This window comes from Poecile atricapillus, chromosome 1 (assembly GCF_030490865.1).
Source record: "Poecile atricapillus isolate bPoeAtr1 chromosome 1, bPoeAtr1.hap1, whole genome shotgun sequence".
Taxonomy (NCBI): domain Eukaryota; kingdom Metazoa; phylum Chordata; class Aves; order Passeriformes; family Paridae; genus Poecile; species Poecile atricapillus.
The window spans coordinates 1,484,976-1,510,212 of record NC_081249.1 but is presented as its reverse complement, the minus strand read 5'-3'; the positions used below and the strand labels follow the sequence as shown (position 1 = coordinate 1,510,212).

The 25,237-nt window shown below is 40.5% G+C and overlaps 2 protein-coding genes across 2 annotated transcripts in view; one reads left to right on the top strand and one right to left on the bottom strand.

The window, feature by feature from the left end:
• RCAN1 (regulator of calcineurin 1) overlaps nt 1-13,995 on the bottom strand; it is a 35,754-nt gene extending 21,759 nt beyond the window's left edge. Inside the window, exon 1 of the mRNA XM_058843338.1 lies at nt 13,700-13,995. Coding sequence (XP_058699321.1) covers nt 13,700-13,960 — 261 coding nt within the window. The 5' untranslated portion in view covers nt 13,961-13,995. The remainder of the gene's footprint in view (nt 1-13,699) is intronic.
• The window catches only part of LOC131581151 (trifunctional purine biosynthetic protein adenosine-3-like), a 310,961-nt gene that overhangs the window by 215,770 nt on the left and 69,954 nt on the right, over nt 1-25,237 (top strand). The gene's annotated exons all lie outside the window — the stretch shown is intronic.

Below are 25,237 nucleotides of genomic sequence, written 5' to 3'. Positions count from 1 at the left end.
AATTCCAGCTGCAGTGCCAAGAAGGAGCTGTTTTTCCTGAAGACTTACAGGATACATTAGAATAACTTCAAATGAGCTGGTGTCATTTTTGCATTAGGAGATCCAAATATATTCAAATAAAATATCCAGAGTTGTGCTCTGTCATACAAGGGCCATTTACAGATTCCATGGGCCACACTTTTCCAGCCAACCATCTGAAAAATAAATACCTCCAGTGTGCTTCTTCCAGCCTTGGAAAAATCTATGACTTCCATTTCCAAACATTAAACACTGAATTCCTGTTCACTGAGTGGGAATACAAAAGTGGGCATTTGGAAATTCCACTACAGAGTAGCTGAGTAATCACCAGCCTCATTTAGAAAACTTTTGAATGTGGCAAATATATTCCAAAATGTAAAGGCTTTTTCCAACATGTTTCCACTCCTGCAGGGAATCTACTCAAATGATCCAGAGTAAATTGAATGATGATTCTGCCCTCATTTGGCTACTTCAAAAGGAAATAAACATTTTCAGAGAGTATTTTGTGGCAATTATTTTTCTATTTATCTAAAAAAAACCCAACATTCCCTTTGGAAAAACTTTCCAACACCTGTTCCATCCAGGATTTTTAACCAAACCTGCTGAGAGAAGAACAAAACCCTCTAAGGAAAATCCAGAAATCACTCTGCTTTGTTCAAAAATTCATCAAAAAATTCCTCAGAAAATGAGGAATTATGATGTTCATTTATCCCTAATCCACCTGGCAGCCTGATCAGCACTGGAATTTCTTTGGGCTCATCCCCACCTTGTACTTGGGAGCTCACCCTGGAGTCTCTCTGGAAAACATGGAATATTGCTGGCTGCTGAATGCCTGGGGAGGGTGGCAGAAATCTCCCACTGAGTTTGTTCTCACTGAAAGAGGAAAACAAAGAGCAGGATAAAGGTTGGGAATTTCTGAGGATTACTGGGAGACTGCTGAGACATCACCCAGGGATAATCTCCTCAGGACACGACTCAATCCTTACAAGAATTATCTGGAAACAAAGGCATTGAGTTTGCCTTTGAAAAAGCTCCGTCAGGGAAAGAAAATGTCCCTTAAAGAGCATTCTCCAAATCATGTTGAGAGACATTTCCCCAAATCATCGGAGAGCAGCCAAATGCTGGAATGTCTGGAGCCTCTAAGGGAATTTCCACCAGGAAAAATGGTTAAAGGAGGAGGGAGAAATAAAAAGTGTATTCAGCAGAGGATGCAGGCTTCGGGTTTTAAGACTCAAAGAGCAAAAGTGACAGGAAGAATTCCAAGTGGCTCTCTCTGAGGCATTGGAAAGGGGACACAAATTCTGGAGAAGTAAAAATGCCAGTGGATGGAAAGGTGCAGTGAGAGGGTAAAGCTTGGGAAGGGAGGGGAGTGCTCAGCTCTGTGGGATCTTGAACGGCTGAAAATTCACTTTTAAAATGTCTTCAGGTGGTCAAAAATTTCTTCAGGTGGATTTATGTGAGGCACCATCCACTTTCTCAAAACACCTTTACTTTGCCCTCTTCCCAAAGCAGCCCAGGAACTGAGCAGGGCAGTTCAGAACAGCTGAACACAAAATAAAGGCAGCAGCTTTCATTTATTAATAACAAAAATTCAACCTATTGCCCCTGAGCTGGCTGGTTTAATCCAGAATAGATCCATGCACGAGCTATTCCCACAGGAAAAGAAACCACTACCACCAAACCCAACACACAACAAACCAAAAAACCCATTAAAACAAACCCAAACACAACCCAACTTCCTCTGCAGCTCTCTAAAAATCTTGGATGCATCACCTTTGGCAGAGGCAGCTCTTGGCAAGGAAGCAGGAGCTGCAGAAATTGGGATTTGTCAGGCTGAATTTAATATTCAGCTTCATATCTCTGACAAGAGAGAAGCAGATCCTTGCCAAGCCCAGGAGCTGCCCCAGACATTTTAGATCCGTAGCCCATTCACAAAAATTCCCCCAGGACTCACTCCAAGAACACTGAAAGCTGCAATTCCTCACCCTCCCAACTTCATTGTGGCATTTCTGATTTCTTTCAGCCCTGTAACACCAGAAAAATGAACACAGATCAAGTTAAAACCATGGGAAGGAGTGGGAAAACCATGGAAGTTCCCACACTTCCAAGCATTTTGCAGGGGCAAAGCAAACACTGGAGAGTTTGGCTGATAATGACACTGATAACATGAAATAATTCATTTATTATCAACCAGGAAAGAAATATTTGGCCAATTTGCTGCCTGTGAGGACACCAATCACTGCCAGTTCCCCCTCATCCAACTCCCTTGATTATTCCAGCAGGAAAATCCAGGGAGAAAAGGGAAAAGCCCTTTTGGCTGATATGAAATGTCAGTATTTATTTCAAAATAAGCATTTGTAGAAAGTCAATGAGCAGCATTGCTCATTGCTCTTTTCATGAGAGCTTTTGAAAATGGATGTCCCATGATTTGTATAAAATCATGGAAAGCTGCCCCATTTCCTGATAGGCAAAGGGTGGCTACTGCAGCATTTCTTTGACTAATTCCTTCCACTGGGTTTTCCATAAGTGATTCATGGCTGTACTCAGCTTTCCTGGAAAACATTTCTCAAAGTCTGCAAGGTATGGAAAGCAGGATATTCTCCTGGGCTGGTTGCTAACTGGGAATCTTTGTGCCTCTCTCTCTCTTTAGGGACAAAAAGCAGTTTAATAATTTCCTTCTATCAACTCTGATTTAATTCTTTTTCCCCTAAATATCAGAAAAAATGTAACTTAAACACATCTTTCACCTTATTCCTTGCATATCCTGATTTCTTAGAATTCCAGCCTTAGCAGCCTAAAAGCCAGGTGGTTTTTTTTCTATTATTTTACTTTTATTTAAAGGAAATTTAGAAAGAGCTTCCCAGAACACTTGTATCACCTATTAAATTTTGTTCTCTTCTTGGAAGTCACAGCATTAAAAAGACATTTTTTACATAGAGGGACTGTGAAATAATTACACATTCCCTGAGACTCCTTGCTTGACTAGTTCCTACAATCCCTCAGGTGTCACTTAAACCCAAAACACAGCAGTGAGACCAACTCAGACCTGCTCAAAGTCCTGGTCCAGCCCAGTATGGAGGGTGCTGCTTAAATAAATCTTCAAAGATGTTCCCAGGCCCCTCATCTCCTCCCATTTTCCTTAAGAAATTTAAGGGAACTTCACTTTTGATTCCCATGCAGATTAGTTGTGGGGATAATAAAGCTCCATGGGACATTTTCCACACTATTTATACCTGGGCTGCTGCCTCTGTGCAATTCCACTGGAAACAAATTCTGCACTCACTGCCCAGAGCAGCTGGGGCTGCCCCTGGATCCCTGGCAGTGCCCAAGGCCAGGCTGGACATTGGGAGCAGCTGGGACAGTGGGAGGTGTCCCTGCCATGGCAGGGCTGGGAATGGGTGGGATTGAAGGTCCCTTGCAACTGAAATCCTTCTGGGATTCTTTGAAACCTTAAGAATTCCATCCAAGTGTGCTATCACCCTCAGATTTCTTATTTAACCTTCACTTGGAATATTCTACGACACTGGAAACCTGTTTTGATCTTGGAACAAATCACAGAACCATGGAATGGTTTGGGATGGAAGGGACATCAAAGCTCATCCCATTCCAACACAAACCATGGCAGGGCCACCTCCCACTGTCCCAGCTGCTCCCAATGTCCAGCCTGGCCTTGGGCACTGCCAGGGATCCAGGGGCAGCCCCAGCTGCTCTGGCAATTCCATCCCAGCCCCTGCCCACCCTGCCAGGGAACAATTCCTGCCCAAGATCCCAAGATCCAGCCCTGCCCTCTGCCACTGGCAGCCATTCCCTGGCTCCTGGCAATTCCTGCAGCCCTTGGCAATTGTCTCTCTCCAGCTTTCCTGGGGCTCCTTCAGGCCCTGCAAGGCCACCCTGAGCTCAGCCCAAAGCTTCTCCTGGCCAGGCTGAACAATGGCAGCTGTGCCAGCCTTTCCTGCCAGCAGAGCTGCTCCATCCCTCTGCTCATCCTGGAGCCTCCTCTGGGCTCTCTCCAGCTGCTCCAGCTGCTCCCTGTGCTGGGCTCCCAGACTGCTTTCACAATTTCTGTTTACTGCTTCTTCCAGCCCCCAACTCCTGATTTGGAAAATCCCCCCACTCCTTTCCCCAGGGAAGGCAGAGAGGCCCAAAGCTCCCACGAGGGCGCTGCCCTGAGCTATTCCTGGTGTGTTTGCAGTTGGTTCCACTCTCCAAGGTATTTCTGAGGAACCTCATTAAGCTCCTGCAACAACATCCCAGTCAAAGGAAAAGCTTCTGTTGTGTGCTCAGCCTTTCAGCAAACACTGATAAGAGGACAGTGCCCATGGGAGCAGCTGAGCCTTTTTTCCAGATCAACTGGGTTGTGATTGAACTACTCCTCTAAAAAGCTTGGAGTGTTGTATTGCATGAGCTGGACTAGGAGCAAAGCACATGAATGTGCTCAAATGTTCTCCATAAAAACAGCCTGGGCATGATTAAGAGCCCCTTTTAGGAGGCAGGGTTTCACAAACACTGTATTTTATATTTTTAACCACCAGAAATCCGGCACTTCTCAGAGTCACCTGATTCAACAGCCTCTACCTTGATTGTCTGCAAATCCAACTCAGAAAATCACAGCTGACATTTCCAACCTGCCCAGCAGAGCAAAAAAAGAACTTAAACAGCATTTCCAGTTCCACCTTCTGCAGTCTCAACAAGGGCTGTGCAGAGAGAAATGCCAAATTAGAGAGTCTTCAAATCAGGGCATTTGCAAGGCAAAATCCAAATCAGGACAGGCAGCAATAAAGGGAGACTCAAATAACTGGGGGGGGAGAGAGATTAAACAATTTGCAAATACTTGAAATAAATACAGTCAGAGCACTCTGCTCATTAGTGAATTTGGTGTCCCACATCCAATCTGTTTTAAAAAATAAAGATTATTCACTTTCAGGCTGATACATTAAAGCCTTTCAGCACTTCTTTGTTTGGTTTTAGGTTTATTGACCCTGCTGTTTTCCCCAAATCCTCATGGTCTGTCATGTTGCAGCTGGATTTTGTTCTCCTGTCACTCATTTTTCACAGGATCCTTTCCCCTGGGCTCACAGTTTATCCTTGGGCAGTTTTTAAGGATAAAATAATGGGGGAACTGCTCTCCCACCGACAATGATTAAACCATCAGCACCAAACACTGAACTGGGGGAGTTTAAACCAGATTTAGTCCAAGATAGGGTGACACAGAAGGAAGATTTAAGTAACTCTGCTTTCCAATTTACAATCACTGAGTAATCAACAACTCATTTCTATCATTCCATCTGCTCCTCCTAGAACCAAGGTTTGTTTTTTTTTTAATTTATATCTTTTGGAGTTTTTTAGACTTTACCTTTTAAAGCATCATTACTCACCAAGGCACTGAAAAGGATGGATCTACTACAAATAACTCCAGGAGCTGATGAACTGTGAGAAATAAACACCTTTCAAAAATAGCCCCCAATGTCAGCATTTGTTTCCCAGCCCAAAGTGGTCCCTAAATAGCACCAAGCCAGGTCCCAGCTGTGTCCCAGCAGGGGCTGGACTGGGCTCTTCATCTACCTCCTGCACTGATGAGTCCACAGGAACCCACCAGAAACCATCACTAAAATAATCTTAATTTAACCAAAGTCCTCTGTTCCACAAGGGCACGGAGGGACAGGAGCTAGGACCAACTTTGATCTCCCACTCTGATTCCATTAAATAAAAATCTCATTCTGAGCATTTCCAGCTCACCCCTGTGAACCAAGGAAGGGACTCCCAGCAGTGCCTATGAATTAATCAGCTGCTCATTATTTTATACTGGTTAATTTGCTCTGATTAGCAAACATTTTGCAGATATTTTGTGCTTCCCACACACCTTCAGGACTCAGGTTTCATCTGTGGGGTCAGAGATTTAGGATTTTTTTTTTTTTTCCTTTTCCTGTTTAACTGCCATTTCTGAAAAGTAAAAAAATAAATAAATTCTAAGAGGTAAAGCAGTTGTCCCTAAAGTATTTTTCTAAATTTTTATGGTGTTTTTTTCAGTTGTGACAGGTATAAGAGCTGTGTCACTGAGTGAAGATATGACCATAATCCTGATGGAAAAGGATGAAAAATACTTCAGTAATTAACAATTTATTATCATGAAAAATGCAGCTGTATTATGCCAAAGCTGTGACTTGGGGGAGAGCAAAGATAAGGATGAAAACAGCAGGTGCTTGGGGTTGTTTTAATTTCTAGTTCCTTCTAACATGACAGCAGGATTTGTTTAACTCAAATATTAAAGATATCATCCCAGGCAAGCAGAAGTTACGTGTTCATCCTCTGACACATCCCCTGTGACTAAGGGAAAAACAAAAGGAAATAAAAAATAAAACTTTAACACTGCAGGCTTTGGAAAACCACAGGAGCTGGTCAGGAGCAGGTTGGTATTTCTGTGATCTTTAAAGAATGACATTTTCCACTGCAGTCACAGAAGGAAGAATGGAAGATAAACTTCAAAAATATTTTCTAAGAATGTTCTGGGTGAGTAGGAAAAAACTCAAAGCAATTACAAGTTTCTGCATTTCAAAGAACAAATCAAGTGTACCTGGAAATTTCAAAAGGATTTAAAAATTACTAAGAAAGATCATGGAATGGTTTGGTTGGAAGAGACTTTAAAGATCATCTAATTCCAACCCCCTTCCACTATCCCAGGTTGCTCCAAGCCCTGTCCAACCTGGCCTTGATAAAATAATAAAAGATAATAAAAGGAGCCACAGAAGAGTCTGGAATTTATCCCAAATCACCTGCATTTTTGGTGAGGTTAATGCCTGATACACTGTAATTATCTTAGATGTTAATTAGTGCCACATCAGCAGCACAATGGCATTTCAAGCTTTTAAGGTATGTAACAACAGAGCTTTGAGGATGCAATTCATTTATTTATTTATTCATATGGCAAGAATCCCCCTGTTTTGATTAAAGGGGCAAAAAAGTCAGCATTAGAAAATAATTCTTGAAAACATTTTAAATTCCTGAATATTCCAGGCAGTGAAATATTCCCACTTGCTGAAAGCCAACACAGTCCTGTATCTCCTTCTAACTTCTGCCATAGGAATGTCTGGATTTGCCTTTTTTCCAGCAGGGGAGATGAAAACATCATTGCAGAGCAGTGGACAAGAACAGAATTCCACTTTGGCAGCTTAGGAACCTCTCCTGAAACCACCTCCTGTGAAGAATTCCTGCACTTCAGCTGCTCTGGGCGAGGTGAGGAGCTTTGATATCGGGGTAGATCCCAAAAAAACCTTCCAAAAATGTGTTTAAATTTGTTCTATACCTTCCATAGATTCCAAGCCTTTCCCAAGGGGAGAACATGCCACTGCTGTGGGAAGCTTTATGGGGTGAGCTGTCTTTAGTGGGGTTCCAGGGCTGTGATCAGGGGTTCAGAGAGGCCCTGCTGGTCTCACCTGCTCTGAGATGATTTTCTCTGGGTTACACAACCCCAGGCAGGAGCTGTTCATACTTTCCACTGCCTGCCCCAGCAGCTGCTTCATCCTGGAGCCTCAGGAAAATTCAAGCCTTTAATCAGAGTTTCCATGAGCCAGGCAATGCTGGCTCCCAGCTGGATGGGATGTGGCCCAAGGGCCAATGAATCCTGCAAAGGAATGGCCACACACCCCAGGAACTGAGCAAACACCCCCAGGAATTCCCACTGATTCCCTCTCCACAAGTTCTGGTTGCCACAAGAAACTCTCTCTTATTATTTAACATCAAGACCTGCAAGAAATGGACATTTTGGTTCTTATTTCATTTTCTATTTCTATAGTAATGGACATTTTAGTTATTTCATCTCCTTTTTCCACAGTAATGGACATATTCCTACTGCAGCTTTCAGTAATTATCAACAATTCCATACTAAAATAATCAGAGATGGGAGTTGTTCTTAACTTATTTAATAATATTATCATACTTGCTGGGTTATCAAAAAGGAGGAGGATATTTTTAACTACAAACCCACAGAAGTGTTTTGTTTAACTATATGGATTATGAATGGCTAAAAAAAAAAAAAATACAAATAGGAAAAAAAAAATCTATTTATTGTAACAATACAGCTTGGCTCTTCTGGCACTTCACCAGCTCAGCTTCCTACCTTCAGAGAAAGGAAACAGCACCTCTAGGAAAAAAAAAGAACAATTCTCCTGCCTTTCAGCTGGTTCTTCTTGGAAAACAGCCTGAATTTTAAGAGGCCTCCATACAAACAGCCACTTGTTTTGAAACCAGGACCAAACCTTCAGGGAAGTTTCCAGAATGGTTTTTAGTCTATGCAAGAAAATAAAGTGATTTTTGTTTACTTGGCTGCATCTAAAAGTCAAAAACTTACATTTATGGGGATTTGTATGATTTTTTTTTTTCAAGCTGTGTGATACAGACAATATCAATAAATCAATTTATCAATTTATCAAAAAAAGCCCTGAGCTCACACAGCTGCCATTCCTAACCCAGAGGTGCTGTCTCAATTTTCCCTCTGCCTTTTGCATTTCAGCAACAAAAAGGAACTCAAATCCAACTGCTGAGGTTTGGTCTCTCAGCTCAATAACCAAGAGTTGTTTGCCAGCACCAAAATAACTCCAAAGAAAACCTCAAGAAGCAAAATCAAACCCAATTCCTCACTGTGGCCCTCTGAAAATCTGCCCAGGGAAGAGGGAAGTTACATTTTAATAAATGAAATCCACTGAGTATTGACAGCTCTGCTTTTGAGAGGGGAGCCAGTGATCAATGACATCATTAATGAAATTAATTCTGGTTATCTCTGGCAGTAAAAAATGCTGGGAGGAAGAGACAAAAGATCAAAAGCTGGAATTTATGGATTATTTTTCTCCCATCTAAAGCTGGCAGAACCTCACAAACCCTAATTAAGATATTGTCACATCCTAAACCCCTGTGCCTGGCAGATCCCACTCACCAAACACCTCATTTTTAATACTGGGATTCCATTATTTATTAACAATGACTTCCATAGTTTAATTATGCATTACACCCACAAAAAAATTATAAAATGGTATTTGAGACCTCAGTCCCAACTTCAGGTTCAATGAACACAGCCCAGATTTCAACCATTCCCAGAATATTTCCATATTTTATGAAGAAAAACAAGAACATCTGATTTAGGTATTTTTAAGGCACCCAACAACTATTTTGTGCAGCAAGAGTTATTTGAAGATTTAAATAAATATAGAAATATGTTTCCATTTTATTTCTACCCACAAAAGTATTTGTATTGTTTTCTTGAAGCACTGACTGATCAGCCCACTTTGAGGACTTAAATGAGTGGAATAAAGAATAAAAATAATAATTAATAGAATTAATAGAATATTTTAAAAAAATAATTTCTGAGACCTACAGTGTGACATAAACCTGAAGCTTCTCAAACTACCTCCACTTAACTAAACACTTCCAGAAGTTCTGTTGAAAAACTTTTCACAATGAAAGGTTTCTCATTTTTTTTGTAATGGTTTTACTGTTCAAAGTAAATCCAGATTATTGAGATGTGATTTTGAACCACAGTCTTAACCCTGGGCTTTATTTGGAAAGCAAAAGCATTAAAAATGATAAACATTGTCACAAAAAAAAAAAAAAAAAACAAAACTTAAAAATATAAAATTAAAAATATAAAATAGATAAAAATATAAATAAAAATATATAAAATATATAAATTATATTTTTTTTTTCAAAAAAAGAATGGAAACCTTCAAAATATATGCAGGTGCCAATAATTAAGTTTTACATTCCCATTAGAGAATATTTTGCCAAAATCACAGCCGTGGACACAAGCATCTATAAACATGTAAAGACACTCATCTCTCTAGAAATCTACTTTTAAAATGTTTTCTTTTTAATGTGATCTAAGAGGCTTAAAAAAGGTGAAGTAAAAGGATTACAAGGCATGTGGCTGTGGCAGGAAAAGATTACCAGAAAACTGAGATTATTTGTAAAGAAAGTTTTGTGAATACTCCTGAGAAATCTGCTAAACTTCCTGCAGAGCAGAAATAATTCTTTAAGTACTTCAAAACCCCAAAATCCACCTCAAGATTATTCCAGTGGCCTGTAAGGCAATTAAAAATGTCTTTTTTTCCAGCTGAGTTCACAAAAGGCTTTTCTGCAGTGAAAACAAACAAAGCTGAAGGAAAAGAAGAATTTGGGAGCTGGAATTCCCAAATTTAGCATTTGGAAATTTGGAATTTGGGAGCTGCTCTGCATTTCCTGAGTTACACAACTCACCTTGGTGGGCTTTATATTTGATCACAAACAAAATATTTCTATTTTTTTTTTTTAATAAATAATTGCAGAGAGTGGTTCCCAGCCAGTTCTGGGGGTTATGTGAGGACACAAACTCAACTCTGAGTGCGCTTCCAGCAAACTGAATTTCTTTAATAATTCAGTTTTCCAGCAAAGTTTTCTCAGAGAAAAACTGTTCCCATGATAGAACTGTCAGCTTTCAGTTTCTCTAGGAATACAAGTTGTTAATTATGGAAAACTTGCTGCTAAATTCATTAATTTGCACAAATTAGCAGATTAAGGTAATTATCACGGAATCATTAAGGGTAGAAGTGACTTTTCATCATGGAAATAGGAAAAGATATGTTCTAAAATATGGAAATAGGTCTAAAATATGATTTTTAAGCACCTAAAATGTCCCCCAAGTGCCACATGCAAACACCTCTGGAACACTCCCAGAGATGGAGACTCCACCACCTCAAAATTTAAAAATATCTGCAAGGAATTTAAGGAACTTGAGCCATTCTAAGGAAAATCATCTCCATCAAAAGTCTCTCCTAGCCCTAAGAATCAGTGATTTTCTGAGAAATTAAATTCTTTGTAGGAGCTCTTTGTGCTCCTCTTTGTCACTGCCCAAATGAAAGGTGCCCACAGCGAAGGGGAAATGGAAACAGGCAGAGCACACCTGGGTAACCTCCTCAGCAAGAGGCATAAATGAAATTATTTCATTATTTAGCCCTCCTGTGACCGTACCACAATTCCAAAATTCAGCAGAGCACATCCCTTGGGAAGTGCTTTACCTGCTGCACTTGGCTTGGATTTGACAGCACAAATTCCATAAAAAAACCCTGACTGTCCTCTGCTGACATAAAACAGCTCTTAAAAATGGAATATCACACGAGGAGGATGGAAAAACACAAAAACCTCATTGGAGATCAGCTACTGACACCTTTTCTTAAATAAATGAGTGTACAGGAACACAGTTTTAAAAATAAAACTCATCCATGTACTGGATTAAGAATTACAATTCCTCAAGCACACAATCAACACTGAAGCCACCAAAAGCTGCAGATCCCATGGAAAAGACAGTTCAGAAAATCCAAATTTTTCCAAGGTAATATGCCAACTTGAAGATCACAAAAAGGGTTTTATTTGAGGTAATTTCTTGTACTTCAATAAAAAGAAAAAATACAGAATTTAAAAGAATTCCTGAACTGTGCTTTAGAAAACTTGAGAGTAAGTACTTAGGTATTCTCTGGAAGATTTTGGGACTGATATCAAAAAACTGGTCATGAAGTATTTTGATTTCTTCTGAGAATAAACTGTCATTTAGCTCAACTATTACCTTGATAGGAATAGTCTGGTTTTAAAAGATTGATCACAAACCATTTAAAAACTTCTGAATTCTCAACTGGGATTATCAACACCTCAATTAAAAACATTAAAAAACTGAAAAGGGGGAAGAAGTGGAATATTCAAGCAGCATTTCCAGTACAAATCATGATTAGGGAAGGGCAGAACAGAAATAGTTGTCAGTAGCTGTCTTGTCTCACCTTTGATTGGATCAACCCTCCTCAAATAGGGCAATCCAGGATTATTAAGGGGCCCACTGAATGCAAAAAAAAAAACTATTTAACTCTAGAGAAAAGGTATTTTAGGACTGTTACAGCTGCTGGGAAAAGCAGGACGTTCACAGAATAGAATCAACCCACTGTTCACGCCAAAATTCTGAGTATTTGCAAACACTTCGTGTGAGGATCCCTTCATCATCATCAAACTCCACAGCTCTGCAGCTCAAGTTTGAATTTCCTGTGCACATTCTACATCAAACCAAGGGAATTGTCTTAAAATTCACCCCCTGAGCAGGTGCAGGCTTCTAAAAGTACCCTGGAATCTTTCTCAGGTGGTCCAGACAGTGACATTTCAGCGTGACCACCATCACCCCACACATCTGAGTGACAAAACTCCTGCATTTCCTTGGACACCAGAACTGCCACATGCTCTGGAAAACTGGATACACCGTGGGATGATGCAGTATTTTCCTTATTTTTAATAGAATTTTGTTTTTCTTAAATCATCCAAATGCTGAGGGCACCTTTCACACCTCCAAAATCTGGGATACAGCCTTAGGGCCTCGTTCCACTTTCTCTCTCTGCACCTTCCTGACATTTGGCCAAGAAAACAAATTAAAAATGCAGACAGTCCATGTGTGCTCCTATATGGAAGCCACTTATTTCCAGCTTTAAAGAGTTATTAGCTCTTGCCATGCTCTGTACCTTTAATAATTGAAACTAAATTATGTATTTCAGTGCTGAAATACATAATTTCAGATACCAGACACCTAAACACATTTTTTGTCTGTTAAAAGTTTGTGTGCACTTACCATGTTTAAAAATCACCAAGTTTAAAGCATCTCCACCTGCCTTTTTTTTTAAGTTTTGTGTTATCTATAAAACTTTGAGAGTTTTCTTCCCTCCTGGAGAAATGTATTTATTCAAGTTCAAGACAATTATCCCATTATTTAACCTTAGAGAAGTAATTTATGCAGATTTTGTACATGTTGGCGTTCATGGTGATAAAACAAAACAGTTTATGATTATGAGTTTATGATTATGAGGAGATTAGGAAACTCAGTTTGTTACCACTGCTTAGTTTTTCAAGTCTGTTCTGTTTAATTCAAATCTGTTTAAGACTAAGCACCTCTTTCAGCATGAAAGGGTTTGATAACAAAACCAACGACAAAAACCAGAAAGAAAAGACCAAAGCCACAACATCGGAGGCACCAAACAAAACCTTAAGCACAAGGCTCAGGGTAGGGTGGTCCGGGGATATTTTATTTCACTTCTGGCTTATGCAGAGCTTCACTCTGAGCTACAGGTTCATGAATCAGAGGAATCAAGGTAAAAGAGCTGTTGGTGTTGGAAGTCCCAGAATCATAGAATCCCTGAGGCTGGAAAAGCCCTCCCAGCCCATGGAGTCCCAGCTGTGCCCGATGCCCACCTTGTCCCCAGGGCAGAGCCCTGAGTGCCACGTCCAGCCCTTCCTTGGGCACCTCCAGGGATGGGCACTGCAAAGCTCCCTGGGCAGCCCCTGCCAAGGCCTGAGCTCCCTTTCCATGGGCAAATTCCTGCTGCTGTCCACCCTGAGCCTCCCCTGGCCCAGCCTGAGGCCTGAGCTCTCCTCCTGTCCCTGTTCCCTGGCAGCAGAGCCCGATCCCCCCGGCTGTCCCCTCCCGTCCGGAGCTGGGAGCGGGCTCAGCCCATCCCCGGCCCGGGGCTCCAGCACTGGCTACCGGCAGCACCGAGGGGGCGGGCGGGGACGCGCATGAGCCTCGCCCCCTCATCCCCCCCGACACCTCCCGAGGGCGGAGGCGGCCCCAGAGAACCGCGGCAGCCCCGGCCCCGAACACCGCGCTCCCCTCACGGCTCCCGGCCCCACTCACCCGGTACGGGCCGTCCTGGAAGACGCGCGGGTCCAGGTTGCAGGCGATGGTGGCGGTGGGCAGGTCCCGTAGCGCAACCGCTTCCATCTCGCGGTCAACGAAGCTCCACTCCGCGTCCGTCTCCTCCTCCTCCTCCCCTTCCTCCTCGTCTTCCCCGGGCGGCAGCGGCTGCTGGAGCGGCGGCTCCTCCATGGCCGGAGGCGAGCGGAGGCGGCTGCGGCGACGTCGTTGAGGCGGCTTCTCCCACCCCCCGCCCGCCATCTTGTTTCCTTAGCCCCCGCCCCGCAGCAGCCAATCGGAAGCCGCAGCCTCGCCCCCGCGCGCCGCGTCAGCCAATAGGAAGCGGCCGTCGCTGCCGCGGCAACAGGTGGCGGGTGAGGCCCCGTCCGCCATGTTGGGTGAGGGCAGCTCCGTGAGGGAGAGGCACAGCTCCGACACACAAAATAAACTATATAATTAGAAAATATACTATCTTCACTATCTGTACTGTATATGTAGTATATATTGTGTATGTAATACGCGTACGCACTATATATAATATGCTATAGATGAAAATTTACTTCCTATAATACACTATATATATATACCCTATAGTGTGTGTACCGTATATGTAGTATATTAATACATTATTTGTAATAAACTATCTATAAAAATATCCTGTGTATAATATGCTGTATATCTATGTGCTATACATCTAGCATACAGTATATAGTATATTAAAAAATGCTTTATGTAACAATATACTGTATGTATATGTGGGAATATATAGAACATACAGTATATATAATACATACAAAACATACTATATATAATAATATACTGTATATATACATATATATATATATAAATGACTGTATATATAATGCTATGTTATTGCTAGAAAGAGAAAGACACAAACTCCATGTCCCATCCCTGGAAGTGTTCAAGGCTATGTTGGATGGAGCTCAGAGCAAAAATTAAATATTTCTATTAAAAAAACCAGATGAATATAAAAATTCCTCACTCAAAGACTTATAAGTCAGCTGAAAATTGCCACTGTTTTGTACTTCTCTTATCTGCATTAAGGACAAGCTGACCCACCCTTGGTGTCCTGCAAATGTGCTTGGCTGGTTAGTCTGATGTAAGAGATTTAGACAAAGATTTTTATTATATATCTATTATATTTCTAATATTTAATTGTATAAATGCCTGTAGCTATATAAATGTTTTATAAAATATTATGCTTATATATTTATTTTGATATATACACACATAGCACCACCTTCCAGGGGACGGCCCAAGAACAAACTTCAAAAGTCACGGAGTTTTTAAATGAAGAAATGAAGTTATTGTGATATTCAAACATCTCCAAACTTCTCCAGACCCTCTAATCCATTTGGCACCAGTTAAATCTTTTTCAGAAGGGTAAGCTAAATACAGAATGTTTTTGTCATCACTTGTGCTAAGTGACATAAATCTTCATGTTCTCCAGACAAATGGTGTCTTAAAAGAAAAGTAATTTCTGTGAGCAAGCCTGAAGTATTTAATGCTAAATCCAGCTGTGAAAAAAAAAGTTCACTTTTTTTTTATAGAATTTAAAAGTTTAATAGAGACTTAGGAGATAAAAATAGAGTAAAATATACAGATATGGCTGGATGTATCTGCATTCAGCCAAGAGAGCACACCTTACTAACAAAGGATTGTCCCTTAAAAACAGAACCCTACTACAGATTCATAAATTCTTACACATATTCAAACATTATTCTTAAGTTTTAGATGTTTCTTTGTTCAGTTTTCACCTTGCCCCCTTCCCAATAAATCAATTTTCTTGGCACCACTGGGTTTTATATCCTCTGATAAGGGTGCAATAAATCCTTCTCTTGGAGGTATTGGAGGACAAGATAATCTTAAGAATTCAGGGGGGGTCTCTGACCATCTTTTTAGTCTCTGGGTTATATAAACAAAAAGCAGTTTGTGCTTAAATATCATGTTATAGCCTAACATATATATGTTACCTATATATATGTATGTATGTATGTTATATATTACACCATTTCTAAATTTCATCAATAATAGAAATAAAAGAAACCATATTAGTACAACAAAGTTTTCTAACCTTATACATATAAAATTCATTTCAATATTTGCAAAAAGCCCATAATATAATGTGCACTTATAACACAGCCAAACTAAAGCCATTTTTAACCACATTTTGTGATGCCAGAGCTCCTCCCTGACAGGGCTGGGGACTCTTTTCCCTCTGGATTCATCAGCAGCTCCAACCCCCGCTAGGAATTCCACCTGAGGAATGGGAATGGAAATCTGCTGTTCCACAGAATTTAAAAAAAAATCCTGCCAGCAATAAATTCCTGTCACTACAGCCTGGCATCTCCTGGAAAACCACTGGGAAATACTCTCTGCTGCTAATGGCACAAGCTGCTTATTGCAATTCGGGTGTCAGATTTGAGGGGGGAAAGGAAGTTATTAATTCTATTTTATGTAATTAATTGAGGTTAAAGATCATGCTGGGCAAGCCCTGAAGGGCTCCAGAGCCAAAGGACCTCTCTGCCCTAAGAGCTTAAAAGTTCTAAGCGTTAATTCAGTCACAGACGTCAGGAAATGAAATAAATAAACCTGAATCTCCCTAATCTGAGGATTTCATTGTGCATCCTCTCTTCTTGCATAGGAAGGGAACGCGACAGCCGCTTTTGACTGGAAGAGGTGGCGAGACAGGAAAAAAAAAGGATTTTCCCCGCAATCTTTGGAGTCAATCGTTCACTGTAAGTGATGGTGATTAACGCTAATGATTTACCCGCAGGAAAATCGCTGAGTGCTGCTTGGAACGGAGCCAGGGAAATGTTCCCAACACGGACATCACCATCTAGCGGCGCGATGAAACCTCCAGGGGAAAATAAAATAATAAAATAAAATAAAATAAAAATAAAATAAAAATAAAATAAAATAAAATACCGATGAAACCTCCATGGAAAACAAAACAAAATAAAATAAAATATAAAACATAAAACAAAATCAATGAAACCTCCAGGGATAACAAAATAAAATAACATAAAATAAAATATAAAATAAACTATAAAACAAAACCAATGAAACCTCCAGGGATAATAAAATAAAATAACAAAACCAATTAAATCTCCAGGGATAATAAAATAAAATATAAAAAAACTGATGAAACCTCCAGGGATAAAATAAAATATAAAATAAAATAAATAATAAAACAAAACCGATGAAACCTCCAGGGATAACAAAATAAAATAAAATATAAAGAAAATTAAATAATAAATAAATAAATAAAAATATAAAATAAATAAAATATTGATATATATAAATAAAATAAAATATGAATAAAAATAAAATAAAATAAAATAAAAATTGGTTCTAACTAAATGGAGAAAGAATAAAAATCACAGAATCCCAGAATTATCAAGGTGGGAAGAGACCTTTAAGATCACCCAGCAGCACCAGCATCAGCCCAAATCCTGTCCCCAGGGGCCACATCCAGACTCCTCTGGAGCACTTCCAGGACAGAGACTCCAAACCTCCCTGAACAGCTCATTCCAATGCCTGATCACTCTTCCCATGGATTTCTTTTTCTAAAATCCAGTCTGAACCTTTAGCTTGTGCTGCTGCAGACAGTTTGCTTTAAGACCCAAAGTTGTGAGATATTTTCAGCCAATACAGCTGCAAACAGTGAATGTAAACGGTGAATTCCTTGAAAGCTGTTGATAAAAACACCAGCAGATATTAAAAAATTATATATTTAAAGGAAAAAAAAAAAGCCAACAAAGGAATGAAACAACTGTGTTGTTTAAAATGAGCATTTCCCTTGGGGAGAGGTTTGAACAAGGTGTGAAAACATTTTTAGAAGCTTTAAGAGAAAAAAAAAACACTCCTGAGATGTTTTCAGGGCTGGATCTGCTTAGCTGAGCAAGAAGAATAGTGAGGAGAGGCTGGAGCAAAGGGGGAGTTTTTGTCACAGATTAAGGTGATTAAACAGATTTAAGCAAGAGATAAAACCTAACTTTAACAACATTTCACATCAGAATAAACTGTTAAGTGAGGCTGGGGATATCCTTTATGTCTGTTTTCTTTTGGAGGGCACCTGCTTTGCTCTAAGTGAGGTAAAATTAAAGTATTGAGATTTTGGGTATTTTATAAACTCACTTGAAATGTCTGGCTTGTGTTGGAGAGGGTCAGAGCTCTGTCAGTGAGAGACTCTTCAGGGGAACAGTCTGAGAGAAACGAGCCCAGAGGAGCTGCTTGGAAAGCACCTCACAGAGGTGAACGGGAGACTTGGATGAGCAGGATTTTTAGTGCAATGTGCCAGGAAATGAGGGATGCAGCAAACAGGAGGCAAAGCCCTTGGGGCAGCCTGTGAAGGAGCCACTGATTGGAAAGGTCAAGCTGCACTTGGGAAAAGCAGGAGTTGTCCCAGGGCTGGGAAGAATCACAGAATCATGGAATGGTTTGGGTTGGAAGGGACCTTAAATCTCATCCAGATCCATGGCAGGGACACCTCCCACTGTCCCAGGTGCTCCCAATGTCCAGCCTGGCCTTGGGCACTGCCAGGGATCCAGGGGCAGCCCCAGCTGCTCTGGCAATTCCATCCCAGCCCCTGCCCACCCTGCCAGGGAACAATTCCTGCCCAAGATCCCAAGATCCAGCCCTGCCCTCTGCCACTGGCAGCCATTCCCTGGCTCCTGGCAATTCCTGCAGCCCTTGGCAATTGTCTCTCTCCAGCTTTCCTGGGGCTCCTTCAGGCCCTGCAAGGCCACCCTGAGCTCAGCCCAAAGCTTCTCCTGGCCAGGCTGAACAATGGCAGCTGTGCCAGCCTTTCCTGCCAGCAGAGCTGCTCCATCCCTCTGCTCATCCTGGAGCCTCCTCTGGGCTCTCTCCAGCAGCTCCAGCTGCTCCCTGGGCTGGGCCCCAGGGCTGGGGCAGCTCTGCAGGTGGGGTCTCACCTCAGGGGGCTCAGGGCACAATCCCAATCCCTTTCCCGATCCCCTGGCTGGTGCAGCCCAGGGCAGGGATGGAGATCAGAACCCCCAGGGCTGCTCCCAGTCCCAGCTCGTGTCTGGCATTGTCCCAAACCAGGAGCAGCCCCTGGTCCCTGAGCTCCTGTGGGCCACTTTTAATGAAAGATGGGAATAAAACACAATTAAACAAAAGCAGCAGAGTGGAGTTCAGTTTCCCCTGGTGTTGTTGGCAGGAGGCTGGGACAGCTCTGAGGCTGCTCGGGAGAGGCAGAAGGCACAAAGCTCCTGTCCCAGCTCAGAATCAGCACAATCTCTTCTCTCTCGCAGCTCTCTCCATCCTCCCGAGGCTCCCTCTGCTCCTTCCCTTCCCGGGGAGCTGGGAAGCAGCTCTGGAACGCCTTTCCCTGGATTCCCCCGGTGCCGGGACACGCTGCACGCCCCGAGGCCGCTGCCACCCTTGGATGTCACCCCAGATCTCCCAGATCCCTTCTCACCCCAGGTTACCCCGTTCCCCTTCCCGAATTCCCAACTCTGCCCCACTAAACCGGCTCCTAAACGAGGTAGGAGAAAGAAATTACAGAAGAGGTAAGAGCTGCCTTTTTTTTCTTTATTTTTTTTCTTTTAATTATTTCAGAGCAATCAGTAACAGCCCCCGGTTACTGATTTACAGCAGGGCTGGGTCACGAGTGCTGTGGAACAAACGGGTTTGTCAGGCAGAGCTGCTGAAAGGAAATAATAAAAATAAATGTATCAACATTGCAATGAAATCTCTGTCAGAAGTGTTAGGAGAAAAGAGGAAGTTGGGAAAAGAAAAGAAAAGAAAAGTAAAGAGAAAAGAAAAGTAAAGAGAAAAGAAAAGTAAAGAGAAAAGAAAAGTAAAGAGAAAAGAAAAGTAAAGAGAAAAGAAAAGTAAAGAGAAAAGAAAAGTAAAGAGAAAAGAAAAGTAAAGAGAAAAGAAAAGTAAAGAGAAAAGAAAAGTAAAGAGAAAAGAAAAGAAAAGAAAAGAAAAGAAAAGAAAAGAAAAGAAAAGAAAAGAAAAGAAAAGAAAAGAAAAGAAAAGAAAAGAAAAGAAAAGAAAAGAAAAGAAAAGAAAAGAAAGAAAAGGAGAAGAGAAAATTTTTTTAAAAAGAGGAACAATCAAAAGAAAGAAAAAGGAAAAGAAAAGGAGAAAGCAAGAAAGAGAAAGAAGGAGAATGGAAAGGGAGAGAGAAAAAGAGAGAAAAGGGAAAAGAAGGGAAAAGAAAAGAATGGAAAAAGAAGAGAAAAATATAAAAGAAAAGAGAAGCAAAGAAAAGCAAAGAAAAAAAATTTTAAAAGGAGGAACAATAAAAAGAAAGAAAAAGGAAAGAAAGCAAGAAAGAGAAAGAAGGAGAATGGAAAGGGAGAGAGAAAAAGAGAAAAAAAAGAAAAAGGAAAAGAATGGAAAAAGAAGAAAAAATAAGAGAAAATAGACAAAAAAGAAAGCAAAAGACAAAGAAAAAAGACAAGAAAAAGAGAAAGGACATGAAAAGAAAAAGAGAAAGGCAAAAAGAAAAAAAAAATTAAAAGAGGAAAAGACAAACAGAAAGAAAATTGAGAGAAAGGAAAAAGAAACCAGAGAAAAAGAAAAGGAAAAAAGAAAAAATAAAAAGAAAGGGAAAAGGAAAAAGGAAAGGATTGTGGCATAACCTGCATGAAAATAAAATAAAAGGTCATTATGAAAAAGACAGATTCTCATTGTACCTCTTGATTGCACATGTAACATAGTTCTGTATCAGCAACTGGAATATTTATATTGCTGCTTTGAAATATTCCAAGTTTTATTCCCAAAATCCATAATTATCCCAGGTTCACTGAGGTGGGAAGAGCCCTTGAGGATGATCCAGCCCTGATGTCACCTCAGCACTGCCAGCATCACCCCTGACCATGGCCCCAAGTCTTTCTTGTAAAAGACATTTCAAACTTCAAAATTCCTTGAATCTTGTAAAGAAGAATTGGAATTAAAAGCCAAGATCGAGTGGAAATGGTGCAGAATGAGGGGGAAATTAAAAGTGCTTAAATTTAAAACAGGAGTATAAAAAAAGTCAAATGAACTGTGATTAGGAGTTATAATCCAAGAAATTATTTTCTTGAAAGTGACAGACACAATAAACCAGGAAACAGACCAAAAAAATTAAAATTAATATTCAATTAATATTAATTAAAATAAATATTAAAGTAAAATTAAGATATTAAAATAATGTTTAAATATATATTAAAATATTACATTAAATATTAAAAATAAATGTTAGAATATTAAACTACATATTAAAATATTAAAATAAATATTAAAATAAATATTTAAAATATTAAAGATAAATGATAGTTTGATGGAGCAGGATTTAAAGTAAGAGTTCCAGACAATCTGGATATTTTAAATAAAGTGAAAAAAATCTCTGGGAGCTTCCAAAAGCTTTGAGTTATTTCCAGGCTCCCAGTAAAATGCTCTGATGGATCTAATTAAGGCTCTTAATGGAATTTTACAGAGAAAAGCAGCGTTACTAACCCAGAAAACACCGAGTTTATTTCTTTAATTCAGAATGTGAAGCTGTCCCGGGCACTGGGCACAGTTTGATTTTAAAGATTGGTTTTCGTTTGTCTCCAACAGGTGAAATCCAGCTGAAGTCAGAGCGGTTTTCCACACTCACCTCCCGAATTCCAGGAGCAGAGGAAGGAGGAGGGAATAATGAAATCACAGCTCCTTAATGAGCCTCAGCTTTCAACACCTCCGTGATCCTCCAGAGCAAGGTGGGCTTTTAAATGGGCTCAGGAATCTTGGAAAAGCCTCTGGAAGCGCTGGAGAGGAGGGAATTCAGTGCAGGGAGCTCCCAAGCAGAAACAAAAGCCTGGAGTTGTCCAAAAGGAGCCAACACGAGGTTCCAGGGCAGCCACCAAGGCTTTGATGCTTCCCAGTTAATTCCAAACCAGGGTTTGATTGGATTTGACTTAAAAAAACAAAAAAAAAAAACCAAAAAAACAAACAAACAAAAAGTGTATATATAAAATGTATATATAATTTTATACATATATAAATATATATAATATATATAAAATGTATATACAATTGTATACATATATAAATATATATGATATATATAATGTATATATAATTTTATATATATAATATATATAATATATATATAATTTTTATACATATATAAAAATATACCTATAATATATATAAAATGTATATGTAATTTTATATATATTAAAATATATATTATATATATAAAATGTATATATAATTTTATATATATAAAATATATAATATCTATAAAACGTGTATATTATATATAATATATAATATATATAAAATGTATATATAATTTTATATATATAAATATACATTTTATATACACTATATATAGTGTATATAAAATGTACATAATTTTTATATATAAAAATATATATAATGTATATAAAATGTATATATAATTTTTATATATTTATATAAATTTATATAAAATAAAAATACATAACAAATAGATATAAATATATATTTTATATATTTATAAAATAAATATATAAAATACAAAATGTTTCCTTTTTACCTCACCTGCTTCATCATTCCATTGCTTCGTTAGAATAGCGCTGCTTAACCAAAATAAAAAGAAAAGGAAAATAAAATGAAAAGCAAAGATTCTTTTGGGCAATGAGCAGGTTTAAAATACTTAAATAGAGGGAAAATGACAGGGTTTAATTTTTGTTGCAAGCTTTGTTGCTGTTTTTCTCCTGGTTTTTTAACACTCTCTGGAATGATTCGTTCAGAATTTAAGTCTGGGCTGCTCCAGTCCCTGGGGGATGCTGAGAATTCAGGAATTGAGTGAAAAACAGAAGGAAGAGAGGGATTTGGTATGAAGGAGCATCTCCTCCTCCTCTTCTCTGCTTGTTCAGCCTCACTTTTGAGGAGTTCCTTGGATTTCTGTTCTTCCCAGTCCAGCCCCCAGAATTCCCCCTCATTTTTCCTGCAGGTTTTTCCCGAGCTTAGGAAGCAGCTGGGAAGGGCTGGGTTTGTCTCTAATCACTTCAGCACAGATGGCATCACCCTGAGATTTTCCATCCCTCCCTTTTCTCTGAACACCCTCCCAGCCACAAAATGATGGAATTTCACACCAAATTAATGAAAATTAAGGAAACCAGGACAAACATAGCAAACATCCACATATTCTGAAAACAGTAAAAAAAATTCTCATCCTTCAACATACTTTTGTTCACTTGCAACTTTGTCTTTCCCACAGTTAAAATAACATTTTAAATAGGATATAGAACTGGTTTATACACAAATACAGGGCTTTGGGGTTCTTTTTTCCATCTCAAAATGTATTAATAGTCAGTATTAACATATAAATATTGATAATATTGTATTCATATTCTTATATAGGTAATTTTTTTATACCACAATTTATTCTTGTCTCCAGCCAGGCATTTTGTATCTGTCTGTGTTTACCCTGACAAATCCCTCCCTCCATCCCATGCTGGAGAACCCAATTAAATCCCACCCCATTTCTGGAGCCTCATCTCCCCTCTAATTCCCAGTGCAAAATATCAGGAGCAAAAGGAATTTTTTTTTCCTCACCTCTGGCTGCAAAAAATAAAAAAAAAAATAATTACAACTTTGATCTGCAGTCAGGAAGGAAAATTAGTTACAATAATCCAAATGAGTCCAGCCTAATTAATAACCCCCAGGGATAAAAGTTGTTCCCACCAGACTGCAAGGGTTTGTGGCTAAAGTCTGGCATCTGTGAGCATTAATTAATTAATACCTTTAATAAAGAAGGTGTGGGCTAATCCTTCCCAATGCTGAACTCTGAAAATCAAATTGATTAGCTGAGGGCTGTTTTGGAAACAGATGGGGTGTAAAGAGCTTGAGGGAACAGGGGGAGTGTGGAGAGGGAGAGATTAATTGTTAATTAATTGAGTGATGAGTGCGGGCAGCACGGAGCAATAAACCCAAAGCTCTGGGATCCCACTGGGACAGGTTTAACATCCCTGAATTCCCAAAATTCCTTTGGGAAACAGAAGAGTGATGCCTGTCCCTGGCTCTGTGTGTTCTTGCTTTCCTCACAGGGCTCAGTTCCAGCAAAATGACAAAAATCTCTGTTCCTGGTCTGGAGGGAGAGCACAGCAAGGTCTGTAACAAATCATTCCTGTTGTGATTGTATCGAGCACTCCTGAAATTTGTGTCCTCCAAAGAGAATTAACAACGTGGCTGTGGGAGCTTTTAGTCCTCAGCTCTGTCTTTGTAAGTCTCAGGTGAATATTTAAAGATTATTTAATATTAATATTTATCTTTTGTTGGGGTTAAACCCTGCGCCGATGCTCACCAGCAGGCACCGGGTAGCACCAAAAGGGATTTTTGTTGGCTTTTGTTAATGATCAGGGACTGGTTATCACTGAAAGGGTTTGTTTTTTGCTGGCCTTGAAATCCTCACCTTGTGAGAATTGAAAGCAGGGAACAGGTAAATAAAGGAAAATGGGATTGTGGTGTTAATGGATAAACTGCACAGGGAACGGGACAGGCAGCTCTGCTGTGCTTCCTTCAGATCAGCAGGACACAAATCCTGGGTCAGACTGGAAACCTGAGCAAAACCCAACATGTACCCAGGGGAGCTGTGTGAGAACCCAAAATATTGAAACACCCAGAGGAGCTGTGTGAGAACCCAAAATGTTTCTCCACCCAGAGGAGGTGTTTAAGCTGTAGGGAGCCTGAGGAGGCTCTGCCACAGGGAGCTCCAGAGGGAGCCTCCTGTCCCAGCCCATCCAGAGCAAAGCTGAGCTCATGGGGCCCCAAGGGCTTCTCAAGGGTGCAGCCAAACACAGGATTCATGGAATACCTGAGTTGGAAGGGACACACAAGGATCACAGTCCAGCTCCTGGCCCTGCACAGACACCCCAGCAGTGCCCCCTGTGCCTGGGAGCGCTGTCCATGTACAAATTAACCTCAACTCCTGGCTTCAGTTCTCGTGTCCTTCACCTGCACCCAGTTCCACAGAATTCCCACCACTCCTCTGAATTTTGCTTTGTTGTTCATTCCCACTGCAAAATCCTGAGGTGAGGCGTGTCCTTCCAGCAGTGCCCTGTCCATGGAGACATCAGGCAGAGTTTTGGGATGGGCTGTGGCTCATAGCTGAGAGCGTTGTAAGGTGTGTTAAACCTGGGGAACCCAGCCCAGGGAGCAGCTGGAGCTGCTGGAGAGAGCCCAGAGGAGGCTCCAGGATGAGCAGAGGGATGGAGCAGCTCTGCTGGCAGGAAAGGCTGGCACAGCTGCCATTGTTCAGCCTGGCCAGGAGAAGCTTTGGGCTGAGCTCAGGGTGGCCTTGCAGGGCCTGAAGGAGCCCCAGGAAAGCTGGAGAGAGACAATTGCCAAGGGCTGCAGGAATTGCCAGGAGCCAGGGAATGGCTGCCAGTGGCAGAGGGCAGGGCTGGATCTTGGGATCTTGGGCAGGAATTGTTCCCTGGCAGGGTGGGCAGGGGCTGGGATGGAATTGCCAGAGCAGCTGGGGCTGCCCCTGGATCCCTGGCAGTGCCCAAGGCCAGGCTGGACATT